A 15,521-nucleotide genomic window follows, 5' to 3' on the forward strand; every position below is an offset into this window, starting at 1 on the left:
TATGACCATGCAGTGTAACTGGTGATTGACACATTTTCAAGAATTTCAGCCATCAAGTATCTATTTTGCAATGCAGGAAGTAACAAATGGAAATTTTCAGGTCCCTTTTAAAATACTATAGGCTAGCAAAATGGAAACAGAATGTATAAACTAATAGGACAGAAAATACCAGGGACCAGGACAGCTGACATTTGCAAAGGACTTTCCCATCACTAAAGGGTATTTTAGCCCTAGCAAAACTTGTCACATTGATAGCTTCCACAATGGAAACCTGTCCTTCAGCCACAGAAAAAGCAGTGCCCTCCTGTGAGCATTGTTCTCATGGCCAGTGCTAGTATTGGGGTTTCTACAAGAGGGAGAAGAGAAGTTGCTGCAGCTCAGATACACCTCAGCTTTTCTTAGGACTGCTGGCAGAGGCGCCTGCTGTAATGCTGATGTGTGCAGTGTGGACACATGTTCACCAGGAAATGGACAGAGTTGTTTCCAACTAATTTCCTGTAGGAAGTCAAACAGCCATCACATGTGAAGGACAGTCATTTATCTGGGAATTTGGGCAGCAGAGGGGGTGTATAATGTCTTTACAGTAACCCCTAAATTCCCTGTTCAGATAGTTTTTTTCATTCTCTTTAAAACTATCATCATTCTCCTTTCAAATATCCTTCAATTAAAAAACGAAAGCGAAGCTTTGCCCAGCTGGTACTGCAGATGTGGGTGGCTGAAATCCTCTGGTCATTTTAACAGTGAACTGCAGCCTCCATCCTGTTATCATTACGTCCATGTAGGAGGAGCACCTCCCCAAGGAATTTACCAGCTGTTAATGCCAACAATGATTTATAGCTCTGAACATCTAAGGGCCTCTAACAGATTGGAGAAGTTCAGAAAGCAATACACGCCCTGCTTAGTTCAAGTAGTGAATGTCTCCTAGAGTTACAGATAGGCAATGCTATGTGGTGGTGGTACTCCTTACTCCTCTGTTTGCGCAACTGAAAATTGTGAACAGTATTTTTTTGCTTGATGAAAATGCCATGGAGACAGTTAATATCATAATGTGTCTGAAAATCCTGAGTTAATAGATGCCAGGAAAAAACTGCTGGAGTGTTACTCTCATAAAACAAACCAGCTAATCATGAATCACTGTTATTCTGTAGAAAATGTACAGCATAATTCAATGCTCCTGTCAGATTCTAGGAGTGTAGTTTGATGACTTGATAAGTGGCAGCAGAAATCTTCCTCCTTCCAGGTACATGCCAAGTCTAAATTACTGCTTAGAAGTTCAACCAGATACATGACAAGTTCTGAACGCCCTCTCTCAAGTGGCATTGTTCAGTCTATTCTGGAAGTAGAGCTAGTTCTTAAGTTCTTTGCATTTTTTAAAAAGCTGAGAGAAAGAAAAGAATTGATTGTGACTTTGTAACTTTGATGGTTAAAATCATTGCATGGTAATGCAACACAGCAAATGTGATTTTGGCCACTGAAGGATACTGCTAACTTCAGAAAAGCATTCATACAGGTCTCCCATAAATCTGAGTGAAATCTAAGGAAGCAGAGATGCCAGAAAAGATGTGTAACCTTGATTTGTTAGGAGCTGAGCTCTTACAGTTCTCAACCTCTAATACAGGTATCCCTTAAGTTCTTAGATAATTGTGAAAGCTTTTCTTGAGATCTCAGGTTTATAATGAAGTATGTATTATTTTCATACAAAGAATGCTTAATAATGGAAAAGTAGGGTTACAAATTCTTTGCCTGAGGGGAAAAAAAATCTCAAAATCAACCCTGTTGAAAACTTTCCTTGGTAACTGTAGTTTCAGAGTCATTCTGTAGAGAGCCCAGATGACATTTTTCTTTATGATAAAACTCTAGTCTTGTTAGGCCACATCCTCCCTGCAATCTACATCTGTTCATTTGTCTTGGAGACAGAATAGTGTTTATGTAGCAATTAACTACTAGTTATTACTGTCAGTGCTGAACATCACTCAGAATTAGTCTGTAGTTACATCATCATTTCTAGGTACTTGCTGTTCTGTCAAGTCTTTTTGCTTTTTTCTTTCCCTCTCCTGCTTCACCATTACATTTGGCTGTAAAGCACTGCCATTTCATCTGTAAATACCTCCATCCCAACTTTTGCCCCATCCTATCTGGTGTAATGGCTATGACAAAATAGTTTGTGCTGGTACCCAAAGTATCTTTAAATAAAGCTGAGCGTAAGGAACCAAAGAGCCCAGCACAGCTGATAGTTTATATTCAGCAGAGGTGTTCAGGCTGTCTGCTTGCTGAAGCGGAGTGTGCTGCTTTGTTTACACACGATTCATGTTTGGAACTTCTTCTCAGCAGTCAGGAGCAATAAAAAAAGTTCTGTCTTTAAAATGAAGGTTTGAATGTTTTGGGTTGTCACAGAGCCACAGCAACACAGCAAATGAGCTGATATTACTGTATGAAGGGGGAATGCACTCTGAGGTAGATGTGCCAGGATAGGGTTGGGGGTGGAAAAGCTTGGGGCAGAAAAGCAGAAATGGACTTAAAGCAAATAAGCAGGTCCATACTTTTTACGAAAGCAAATAGACAGGTGCAAGCCTTTTTATGTTTGCACTGAGTGAAAATACAGATCTGAATTTTAAGTTTTGACGTTAAAAACCTTGACCTTCAGAATGCTCAAAATCTTGGGTCATTTGTCATGGCTTGAGGTCATCTCTGCACAAAACCAGAAACCCACTGATGCTGATCTGTGTTATTTTGCCACTAACTTTTGGAGAAGCAGGTTCAGAGCCTCCATCTCAATTTCCAGCTATCAGCTGGGGAAGGAGGCAGATCCATGAAGACAGGTTTCTCTGTTCAGGAAATAGTGGGATTTTTTTAACTACAATTATCCTTTTCTGATACAAATATTAGAAAGCTTGGGTTTTGTCTGTCACTGGCCATGAGAAGATCCTCACTGAATGTGGTGTTCTGAAACAGGCCATAAGCACACAAGGCTCCATTTTTTACCGTGGCACATGTATCAGAGACATGGCTTTTAAACCTGAGCAGCAGAGATTTTCAGATGTGAGCATACGTTAACCTTCTTGGCTCTTGGGTTCATTTGGTGCAAGCAGAGTGCTTCCACTCCTCTGAATGGAGCATGAAAGCTCTGGTTTTAACAGATGAGGGGCACCTTGAGGTTTGAAACTTTTTTTTTATCTCCCAAGCTGTTGCAGAAGACATCTTTAATCTAGTTTTTAGCATGTCACAATCTGAATTCACTGCGTCACCCAGTGCTTCCATTCCCCTGCAGTCAGAGGGCAAAGGCACTGAAGGGAATATGCTAAGTCAGCAGTGCTGTAGTGACCTCCACCCTAGTTGTAGTGACCTCCCTAACAATTCCTGTGCATTAAGCCTTTTAACCTAAAGTCCTACTTGAAAACAAGCACTTAATAAAAAGGCTACTACTTAGTTTCTTCCCTTTGTCTGCAATGATGCCCAGTGTTTTGGTGCCTGAGTGATTATTAACAACCCGCTGTCTGTTCAGTAAATGAAATGATAAAGAAGTGAATTGATACTAACCATAGGGAAGGATGGTTGCAATATAATTTAGCAAAGGTACAGCAAAATCCCAGTGCAGGGTGCTAAATTCAGCAGTGTTCAAATGAAAAGTAAAATGTGGAAGCTTCCCCAAAAATATGATACATTTCAAATCACTTGAAATCCCTATGCCCCAGTGCAATGACAAAATACTTCAGATGAGACACCTTTTGAGAAGGAACACTTCAGCGTAACCACTCACTACTGGATGAAATGCAGGATGTCTGGAATGAGGTGCTTTGTTCTCTAACAAGCATGCTCTTGAGCACAAACCACCTAACAGTCAAGATCTTCCTTAGCATCTGCACATCTCCTTAGTGATGAAAATGCCTTAAAAAGGAGTGCTTAAAACAGCATTTGTTGAAATTTGGGGCTGTATTTTGACTATTTCCTTGGTCTGACAAGCCTAGAGTTTTATCACAGAAAGAAATGTAATCTGGCCACTCTACAGAATTGCTCTGAAACTGAGCGACATTTCATTAGACTGTAAAGAATGTAGGTACTTCTTCCTAACTACTTGAAGTGAATGCAGGGTCTGTGCAGGTAATGCAAACATGGCTCTCAGGAGAGAATTTAGCTGCTGGGGTGGGTGGCTGGTATAACAAAAAGAAAAGCACTGCTTTTAGTTATCACCCAGAGATCCACCAAGCTGAATTCCTCTGGAACCTCTTGGATCCTGTGTCTCGAGTTTCTCTGCTGCCTCCTATGCCTCCCAACACCGCTTCCTGATGTCAATAGAAAACTTGTATCATCTTAGACACAAACCAGACCTAGGTCCCTGTAAACAAATCATAAGACCAGCTACATGCAGGCAACCTTTACCAGTAAATTAGGACTCTAATATCACATAAGTGATATTCATAAATCACAGTGACCCTACCGAAATTGTTCATTACTTTGGAAAGCTATGTAACTTACTTAGATACCTAAATCTGTATTTAGACATGAGTTCTAACCTACAAAAGTCTTGGCCAGTCTATTCAATTATGTGATCGTTTGCAAGACTATAAATCGTGACCTATTCTTCTGAATTCTGGATTCCAGAATTGTGGAAAAATCACAAAAGTGAGCTCAGAATATATCTTTTCACAGTACATTTGTGACATCTTCAACAATTCATATCTAAAACCATCCCAGGCTAGAAACAGAACCATAAAAATTCCCATCTCTCACTTCATTGCTCCATATACCATTCCAGCAACCCCAAGATGCTGCTTGCTGTGATGACTTACATCTTGCACAGGGACACTACAGGGCACAGCCCCGCTCCATGTCCACAATACTGTAAACCAGATCTGTATAAGCCCTTCAGTATCACCCTGGAGGAGGCTTCAGAATTTAGCAGAGATATGTATTCACTTCAGCAGATGTGCAGAAAAGAGACTATCAATCAGGAGAGCTTGTGTCTTGGTGGCACTCACCGCTTGGAGCATGCTGTCATTGGCTCGGTCTGTGATTTCAGAAACGATGAATAAGGCAGCTGAGGGATGAAGCAAAACAAACACCATAAATCACATAAAAGAGTAGGAAAATAGCCCAAATCCCTTCTGTTTGCAAGGCCATCTTTTTTGTAAAAAGGAAACAGCATCCCCAGCAGCAGCTGCTTTAACTTCTTTGGCACCTTTAGAATGCAACTGCTGAGCAAATTTCGGATATGGCACAGTGCTGTCATTTCCCCTTCACTATTACCATTATCTTGTGTGAAACTCTGCAATCATACTTGTGCCAACCAAGAAAGGTCATGAGGTCCCTTTTTAAGCACCTAGCACAGCACAAAATCTTTTTGTGATGTTTTCTAGTTGCAAGATTTTTGACAGTTGGAGCTTATAGCAGGGAGACATTTATGTAACCTACCTTTAGCCATCCAAAAGCATGGCAGTCTAAGGTGATCTGTTTCCCCTGACTGCCAAGGGAGAGGAGGAGAGGACAGGTCATCCATTCCTGATGGAAGTTGTATGGTGGTATGAATTAACACCTGGCTTGTCCACTGGCAAATGACCTAGGCCAGGGCATGACAGATAGCCCTGACAGTAGTGGCATAACATGGCTCAGATCTTTGTCTCAAATCTCTTCCTCTGTAGAACAGGGCATCCTTTCCATTTCTGCATGTAATCTGAGAGCATGCTCACCATTGTTTGATAACCACAAACAACACAGGCAATTGTGGCCACAGGCATTGAGCATCTGCCCTGGCCTTGTTTAAACTACTGGTGTGGGTGTAGTCCCACCGTCAGTGACCAGGGCCCTAAATCATGCATGAGACGACTCTTGGGCAGAAAAGACTGACCTTCAGCCAGCCACAGACCTTATTAGTGTGAGTTGGTTTGGATTTATACTCAGAGTAACACGGGTGAACTGGTTTCTTTCATTAATACAATGCTATTCATGTTTACTCCAGCCTGGAAAATACTCCCAGTGAGGCCACAGCTAAACCTTGCTTTGACTTCAGTGGGAGTAACAGACTTCTATTTTGTCCATTTTACGTGTGGAAAGGATGGTGTTAACAGCTGAACATCTGGATTTGTTCTTGATTGTGCAGAACTGATTTTTATGCAATGTCTTTCAAGTTTACTTAAGCTTAAGAAATCAGAATACAGATACACAATTAAAACCTCCTGGGTTTCTCACAGCAGGCATACCACAGCCAACCAGGTGGAACCATCCCAATCGACTTTACAATGACCAGGCTAAATACAGATGGAGCCAAAAAGGACCAGGATTTCCCCAATGACTAAGCTACTACTGAATGCTTGTGCAGATGATTATTTCTTGTACAAGTTCATTATGCCAAAACCACAGGAAGCCCAGGTTTCAATGAAAAAAAGATGGGGTTCTTGCCCTAAATAATTTATCTGAATCAGTGATCCGTTCTTACAGATTTTATAGCTAACATATTAACAGAAAATCTTAAAAATATCCTCTTCCATATACTGCAGTATAGATCCTGTACCTCTTTAGAAGCAGAGTTAGCAAAGCCGAATACTTGCTCTACTCATATCTTTTTACCTTGTGTGGCTTCATACTCTGTAGAATCAGGGCAAAGATTATTCAAGTAATCTGTAGAAAATAATCAAACACACACAGACATCCAGTAATCAGAATACTGATCCACATAATTTACATTGTTATTAGCTAAAACATAATCTATCTTAATTATAGAATCCCAGACTGGTTTGGGTTGAAGGTTTCTTAAAGCTCCTCCACTTCCAACGCCCTGCCACAGTCAGGGACACCTTCCATTAGACCAAGTTGCTTCAAGCCCCATCCAAAGTGGCCTTTTCTTCTCATCTGTTTACTTCTGAGCTGACTTTACAAATAGCTGACCACGACTGCTTCAGCAAGGAAAGGTTAGGGGTCCAACCTCCATCCTCACACCTTCACAAGTACTGGTGAATTCTTGAGGAGCAAGCACCCTCCTGCCAGAAGCAGATGATGAATCCAGGCTCCTAAATTCTGCATCCAAGCACTGGGCCTCTGTGCTGAGAATAGTGCTGTGCATGGATAGCCATTCCCTTGAATATCCTATCAATATACCATATCCATATTCCCTCAAATATCCTATCCATAGACTTTCTAGTGTTGTGTCCTCCCTGGCATCCTGAAATCTACCTGGCTGTTACATGCTATTCAGGAAAGCATCTGCCTCTACTCAGACAGGCAGGAAGGGGTTGTGTGATGTTACCAGGCAATATTTAGCATTCCTTTTCACAGCTGTAAGCTCTGTCCTTGGCTATGGACGTTTAACTGAGTGGGCAACTCCTCTTGGCTGAAGTGCAGTAATTGGCAACCAATATCCTCATAAAATACCTTTCCTTCTCTGGTAGAAACTGTTATGGACACATAAACATACTTGCACGTTTGAAATTTTTTTCGTTGTCTGGTGAATCTGAAGGACTGCAGTTTCAGACCCACTCTGTTCTAGGAGGCAAAGAGGGGCTTGGTTTCCTGAGGTGAAGAATTGAAGCAGTAAACCTATTTCCTGGAATATCTTACTCCAGCAGACCTTACTACATACAAAAGCTTTCATTTTCCCAGTTAGTGCCAGTACCAGGGACAAAGAGGAGCTGAAGTTGCTTCAAACATAGATGGAATCCAATCAATGGAGCTGCACTGAAACCCTTCCAGCTCTCTCACAAAATACCATGCTTGAGGATTGCAAGCAAACCTCTGTTGGACCACAGAGATGGGCAGAGAAAATGGAGCATAGTGGAGCTGTTTCTGACAGGGACTCGTCAAGTCCTTTTTCATAGGTGCAGTGTTCGTGTGCCTGTGCTAAATCCACTATAAGTCTGTTGTGAGCCTGTGAGGTACTGCCTGGAGAAGGGCTTCAACAGAGACATGGCCAGGGAGGACAGAACAGAAGTCCTGCTATTGACATTCAGTGTTCATTTGTATTGCTTGTACTAAAAAAAAAACCAAAACAAAAGCAGCTGTGAATAATGAGTTGCATCCTTGATGAAAGCATCTGGAGCAAGATGAAACTGCTGCTAATCTGCTGTGAGTAAAAATTTCATATGGTCACTTTGTTCTGCTGCATTTGTAGGAGTCCTTTCTAATATGCTGTGCCCTTCATTGGCTGCTGAGTATGGGCAGGGTTTATGGCTTCCTTTTTACTGTCCCACGCATAACTCATCTTCACCCACACATGTACATACTCCCAAAGCATTTCTTCATCTTTATGTCTATGGATCATTGCTCTTTTGGGTTCTGACTTGACTAAATCACATAACAGCACTGAGACTCATTGTTACATTTCACCATTTCTTTCACCAAGACATGTTCATTAGTCACACACCTAAACTTCACAGTTCTTTCTAGGGCCCACATCCTGCTTCAGAAAGCTTGCTCCTCTCACAGGCGCTGTGGCTTGCAGAGAACAAGCCACCAGAGGGAACACAACCCCCTCAGAGAGACTCCAGGTGGGAGTGATAGGGATGGTCCTGAATATAAAGGGTGTTAGTGTAAATGTAAGATCTGTAAATGTACTCTTAATGTAGGTTTGAATCTCTGCTTACTACGGTGTGGAGAAATTGGGCTGGGATTTTGACTTAAATTCATCACTAGCATTAGGTTACTGTACATAGGACTTAGGGTGCAGTACTGGACACAACTGCTTTGTTGATGGAGTAGAAAGAGATGGTGCTTGCCACTGTCATCCAGGATGCAGTGCAGAGATCCCTTGCTGGGGACTGCTGTCCCCTACTGCCTCTGATAATTGCCCTTGACAAATAACATCAAAGCCATTTGCTGGCAGTGAGGCTGAACTCTGTGTCTCCTAATTCACAGAAGGAAAAAGACAAGAAGGAATGGCTGAAAGCACCTGACTTTACAGTTTTTTGTGACCTTTCAGCATGGTTGTGCTGAAGAAGTGTGTGCTCCTTCCCAGGCTCCCTGACATTTCCTGAATCCTGTATTAAGCACATTGAAGTTCCCAGGAAATCCCACACTGCTTCAGCCCTATTTTAGATGTCTTGGCATCAACTCGTGGCACAGTGGAGGTACAGAACATCATGGGAGGGTTTCCACTGAGTGCCTTTGAGAGTGAATTTACTGACCTGTGAGCAGCACACGATACTGAAAGACACGCTGCACCACTTTCAAGAGCTGGTGTTTCACACTCTGAGGGCTGCTACCAGAGCTCTGCTGTCCTCAATGGAAGGAAAAGGAAACACAAGATCAGGGATGTCTGAACTCAGCAGCAAACTGTCATTTCCACCTGATGGTACTGTGAAAATTTACTACCAGTTGCATACACAAATTCCACTGAACCATTCTAATTTACCCAGGTTGCTTTGTGACTATAAAGAAGTCCTGTAAACACCTTATTTCATGTGGCATTATTCACAAATAGTTTGGACTCAGATGGAAATGGGAGGAAACCAAGTATTGTTTAGAAGGTAAAGCTTGGGTAAAGATTTTAGGATAGCATTTAAAGACAGAGGTATCAGATCCTAATGAAGCTTGTCATCATGCCTTTTTTGGACTGGAAGTTTTTTTCAGCCCTATTTCAAGACATAGAATTGAGCAAAATACAGCAAAGCATCTCCCTGTGATTGAGTTGGAACTCAATATTTGGAGAGTGTTTACAAGAAATATACAAGGTTGTGATCTGCTTTAACACACACATGGAAAAGCAGTACCATTTTTTTCTTTACCTTTACTGCTACCACATATCAGGCCCAGTCAACAAGAGACAGCATTTTCTAAGGCAGAAGAGATGTTGTATTTTACTGTATTACTCCTCTAACTGGCTGGCTAATCTCAACAAATGTGCATTCAGGGTTTTGCTAAGCATTCCCAGTCCCCCATACTCAGGTCAGAGGTGCCAGCAAAAAAAGGATGAGGCCCTAAATTCTGTATTGTTAGACTGGAAATCTGATGGTGGTCATGCTTTAAGAAAATGCTGAAGGGAAGTCTTGAGACATGCCCCCCCCCCCCCCCCCCCCCCCCCATTTGTGTGTGCATTCATGCATGCAAGACGGCAAGAAGTTACAGAGCCCACTGATTCCAGAGCTAAATCCTGCTGATCTCATCCTAGGAAAAGCCTCATCTGCTTGCTTAGAAATAAAAGCTAATTCTCAAGGTTAAGAGTTAGGCGTGTGGCTGGGAGGGATGCTGTGAATACAGGCTCTCAGTAGAGAGCCTCTATTTGCCAAGTTCTTGTTCAGAGCAGCGTAAGCCCTCAGAGCTCCACTCAGCTGATAACCGGAAATCATTGTGGTGACTGCAAGGTGTCTGTCTGTAAGTGCTAGCTTCCAAATGTCTTTTGGAATTAATTGTTATCTTTAATATTTTACATGTGCTGCAGAGAAAAACACAATCCATGCCCCACAGAGCTGGCGTTATAAATAACCTTTAAGGTCTGATCACTAATTTATCCCTACAGCCGCTCTGCCACTGAAGTAAACATTGTTGCTTTTTTTACCAGATAAAGATAATAAGAAACAGGGTTTATAGACAACAATAAAGCAGCATAGCTTTTAACAATTTTAACTGCATAGAGTCAGTGTAGCCCAGCTGAGCTTTCCATCCACATATGGGTTTATGCTTTTGAAGTTATGTGAAGTGGTTACATTGCCAGTACTTTAAAATGTAATCAGGAATCATGGATTTTGTAATATGTATCTTGATGGTGTTTTTCAGTTATTCAGCACGGGTGACTGAGTTAACACAACTGAAAAATGTGTGTTTCTTCCTACACGGCCAGAGGTTATAGGACTAGAGGTTACAGATCATTCAGGGAATGCAGATGAAAAGAATCCTGTATGTGACTGGCCAGTGGAGGCTGTGTCTTCCTGTGCAGTTCAGTATTGCCTGTCACAACATCCTCTGTAAACAGAGGAAGCAGTTAGCAGGCATTTAAAATGCAGAGAAGTGCAATTGTAAAGATGTGGGTTGATCACTGCCAGCAGCCAAGCACCTATACAGGCTAACCCTAACTTCAACCTGCCTAGACTACAAAAGAAAGGATGGAAAATGCAGTGAAAGCAGAGGAGATACAAAGAAATTGTAATAATAATATTAACTCTAACACATCCTCAGAGACCTTACTAAGTTAATATGTGACCGAGAAACTACTCCACTATGTGCATATATTTCACAAAATATACTCAGAACTGTAGATTCACAAACATACATTCTCTGTGCACAGACATGGCTGTATGGGCAGCAGACACACAAACACATCATGTGCACGTGAACATCTCACTTTTAGCACTGGAATGTGTGAAGAGAGCTATTCTCCTACTCAGTGTGAACACTGGTGGAGTTGCAGAAAAAATATCTTTGATTAAGCCCTGTGGCACAACCATGAGTGGGTGCAGGTAAAAAACCATGGGAGCCTTACCTCAAACTCCTGAATTATGGCAGCCGCTTGGGAACATTTAACGCAGGTTTCATCCAGCAAAGCCAAATTCCTATCAAACTGCATAATGTATGCTGTGTGGTGATTCAGCCTTGATTTTCTGGAGAGGAAAACATCGGCAACTTTCTGGTGTTCCTCCCTAGGGGCACAGAAAGAAAAGAACCAGCAAATAAGTAAATATGTAAATAAAAAGGAAAGAAGAGCTGTTACTTCTTTCTCACTGTATCAGACCCACAATGGCTAAAGGCATTGTGCTGCTAAAACTTAGGCTAAATGGCAGGAAAAAGGGAGTGCTTTGCTGACATACTGGGCAACAAAATGGGGGGCTGTAGAATGGGCACCATAAGGGGCTGAGCCTTGGGCTGGGCCTTTGCCACAGCAGTGCCATGTGTCACATAGTAGGTAGAATGTCTCCTTTCTGGACACAGCTTCCACTTCTCTAAACAGACCTTCTAGGTGCTGCAATGCTTTGAGCACAGCTTGTGAAGAATAATATAACATCTTCAGCTGTAATATCATACCTTTCACTCTCCTTCATTGCCCCCTTGTCAGCACTATCCCACCATCACCTGTTTCAGCACTGGGTTGCACAGCATTGAAATATTTATGAAGCATGTACAAGGAGAGAACTAGACAAAATCTGAGCTTGCAAAAGAGACATCAGAGGTTAGAGTGGAACACAAGTTTCTGGGGATGTCAGAGCAACGGAGTATTTGGGGGAGCACAGGCACAGGGAAGGACTTACTGGAAGGTTCAGGGGTGATGGTGACCTGGGAACCTGTATGAGCACAGCCCTGTGCTGTATGTCATGCTGTTGTGTTGGCAGCATTTGCAATGCAGCCTTCTGTTTTCCCCACTGCCACAGAGTAGTTCTGGACAGAATCTTTGGGCATTTCCAGTTGTCTCCCTTTTGTCTTAGGGAACAGGCAGCATACTGATGAAGTAGGGCTGTGACTTCTTTAGGACACAAGTCATTTTAGATCCCAGCTGGAAAACACCACTTCTGTTTGTGTTAGGAGGGTATAACTCAAAAACCATTGATGAAATTTTTCAAGTCTTTCCAACATTTGTAAGAGCCCCTTGGTGGACATGAACCAATATACAGTTCTTTTAACCTTTTCTTTCCTTGTGTGCTTTGACTTGAAAGTGCAGGGCTAACAAGGAGAGCTGTGCCCTACATTTAGGATTGTTACTGAAAAGTTCTCCTGATCTAATGGACTTCCTTAACTGCTCAGTGGCAATGCTGGGATAAGATCAGCCATTCTCAGTGATCACTGTCTCCCAGAGTCCAGGAACGTGGAGGTGTGGGGCTAAAGGTGTGTCAATCATAAGTTGTCAGAGCCACAGTTGCTCAGGCCAGGCCAGGGGCTGTGCTGGCTGATGTAGGTTTAGTCAGCTTGGGTCTGCAGATGTAATTTCTCTTAAATGTTCCACCAGTTTGATAGATTAGGGCCTGTCAGCCTGGCTTAAGTCACAGGTCTCCTTAACTGAATGAGTTTTGGAGCTTTGTCTGTCCTAGGCATGGTCTTATTCTCTCATGGAAAGACTTGGCCCTGTAAGGATGTTTGGTTTAGGTGGAGGCCCTTAGCAGGCTGGCGGTGTCTATTTGGCTTGGAAGCCTAGCCCATGCAGAGCCTTGGTGGCGGGGACAAGGGGTGCCCTTTGCTGAGAGCTTCACAGTTGCTGTGCAGATTTCTGTAAGCAGATGATCTTCTTTACGATCAATTCTCATGTCTGCTGTTCCTGCCTCCCACAGTACCAGTCTCTGACCTTCAGGCCATGAGTATGAAGCCATTTGGTGATGACCATGAACTGGCATCAGTGGACAATACATATGCAGGCTGTCCTCACACTGGCTGTTTCAGAGCCGTGGGCTGAGCGCTGCATGAATGTTTCAGTATTTGGTTTCTTAGCCTGGCAGCATCTACATTTACTGCCTTCCTACCTGCATGCAAAATCTGCCAGAGTAGTTCAGGTTCTACTCTTTTCACCTCTGCTGGAGTCCCAGCTTCCCTGCTAACGGGGTCAAGGGAACACTGGTGAGTTCACCCACATGCTGCAGAGGGTATGTTAAGGCCATCAAACTATGCCATTGCATACTTACCATTTAAGGACTTTTTCTTCCAATTCTCCCAGAATGTCTTGGTGTAATTCATAGATTTCAGGGAGTTCACTTAAGCCCTGCTTGAGTTTAACTTCTTCCTGTTCATTTTCATCTCCTCCTTCAAGCACTTTCAAGATACGTTCATAGAAATCCTGTGAACAACAATACAGAAATTAGGCAAACAGACTTCAAGTCTCTCCTCTGAAATTATCATTACAATTTCTTGACTCCTAATCTATGCTTTCTAGAAACTAAAAGATATGACAGCTGTAGTGATAGAGTGGGCTCAGTATAGCAAGAATATCACAGCATATGTTTTCTTCCATCCATTAGTTCATTCAGATTTTCAGCTGAACTCCACGATGCTGTCAGCCCAAATTTGAACATTTCAGTTGACCACGCCATCAGACCTTTATGTGTACAATGAGTTTGGTATCTTTTTGTTGCCCTGGCTTCCCCCCCCCCCCCAGCTTTTCTGGGTGTAATTGGTCTCATTTTTGTAGTGTTTCTTAACCAGAAACATGAGTTTTTTAAAAAAGGATGAGATTCTCCTGTCACTTCATTGGGTCCAACAGCTTGACATGAAAAACATGTCTAAGATTTGCAACTCTTGTCTCCAAATCTGATCTTAAAGAGAGGAAGAAGCTATGAATTTAAGCTATGGAACAAATAGTTTTTCCCATGAAACCTAACTTAGACATTTTTTCCTCATCTTTGAAATGGTTTTGATCCTGAAGTGATTTATAGCTTATGTGGGCACAGGTGCAGTTTCCTCTGTATTAAAATGTAGCCAGCTCGATACATAATAGGGCAGCTGTTGAAGAGTGCATAGATGTTTCTGCAGCTTTGACTCAGAAGTGAGGAATAAGGCCACCATCTGAAACTGCAGTGATAATTTGTATTAGACACCAGGCATTAGAAAATCATACCACCAACAGCCAGCAAATACTTTCCATGCAAAACAAGTACATCCCGGTTTGTGATGAGAGCAGAAACCAGGCATTCATGTACAACTGCTTAGAAACAGATTGTGTGAGTGCCTTTTCCAAACTTTTTCTGCATTCCAGTAAGCTATGAAGTGTACAGAGTTTTTATTGCACAAGATGAGGAAAAAAGACGTGAGAGTGAAAACTAGTAAATAATCAAAACAGCAGATCAGTGGAAAGGCCACATTAACTGTAAGGGTTGAAAGCTCCTGACGAGCATCTAGTCACAGCATAGCTGGTGTTAAAGCCCTGCTTGCATCCTGTCAGCCCAAGGCCATCACACCAGGAGCTGTTCTTCCAGCAGGTTCACACTGAGCTCCGCTTCAGCCCCAGAACTAGAGTGAGGGCAAGCTTTAGTGTCTAACCACTCTGGCCAGATCCATGCTTTGAATGTATTTTTCCATGTGCTACTCTGCAAACAGTGCATTATCATTCAAACCAGTGTTTTTTCAAAGATACATTAACACACTCTGTGAGTCCATAGGAGCCAATTAATCAGAAGAAAAAAAATGCAGCTGCTTTAACAGCCACTGAGGTGATGCTGCTGCATGAGGTAATAGAAATGGCAGCTGGATTGTTCCACCCAGAGACCATTTCCTGGCCTCTACCCCACTGTATGTGATGTGGCCACATGTGCTGTGACAGGAAGCAGGGGCTTGATAAAAACAAAACTTCTAAGGTTGCACAGCTCATTGAAAGATGCCAAGCTGCTTTCATCTGGCCCTGAACCAGGATGGGATAGGTTGATTATCTTCCTCTGTGAGGACCTAGTGATCATGAAAACTATTGCCAAAAAGTCAGATTTTGTTGCCTGAACTTTTAGGGACAATCTTACAAAGTTCTCTGGGCCATACTGGGATTTACCATGGCATTTCTCATGACTTTTCCTTCTGTCTAGTGAAGTATTGTATGTGGAATAATTAAAGAGGAGTCTGAAGGAAATTATTTCCATGAAGCTTGCTGATGTTACAGGTATGAGCAACTCAACAGAGTATGATTCACTGGGGATCCA

General features: G+C 42.4%; 1 protein-coding gene across 3 annotated transcripts in view; it reads right to left on the reverse strand.

The window, feature by feature from the left end:
* The window catches only part of FGD5 (FYVE, RhoGEF and PH domain containing 5), a 90,517-nt gene that overhangs the window by 20,971 nt on the left and 54,025 nt on the right, over positions 1-15,521 (reverse strand). For 2 of the 3 annotated variants that reach the window (XM_057417490.1, XM_057417493.1), the window contains exons 6-10: positions 13,524-13,675; positions 11,402-11,558; positions 9,111-9,198; positions 6,562-6,612; positions 4,977-5,035 (exon numbers count right to left, since the gene is read on the reverse strand). In XM_057417490.1, coding sequence (XP_057273473.1) covers positions 4,977-5,035; positions 6,562-6,612; positions 9,111-9,198; positions 11,402-11,558; positions 13,524-13,675 — 507 coding nt within the window. The remainder of the gene's footprint in view (positions 1-4,976; positions 5,036-6,561; positions 6,613-9,110; positions 9,199-11,401; positions 11,559-13,523; positions 13,676-15,521) is intronic. The other variant, XM_057417492.1, reaches the window with a different exon arrangement.

The sequence above is a fragment of the Pezoporus wallicus genome, unplaced genomic scaffold, assembly GCF_028554395.1.
Source record: "Pezoporus wallicus isolate ANWC-B61680 ecotype Strahan unplaced genomic scaffold, APGP_CSIRO_Pwel_v1 contig_8542, whole genome shotgun sequence".
Classification (NCBI taxonomy): Eukaryota; Metazoa; Chordata; class Aves; order Psittaciformes; family Psittacidae; genus Pezoporus; species Pezoporus wallicus.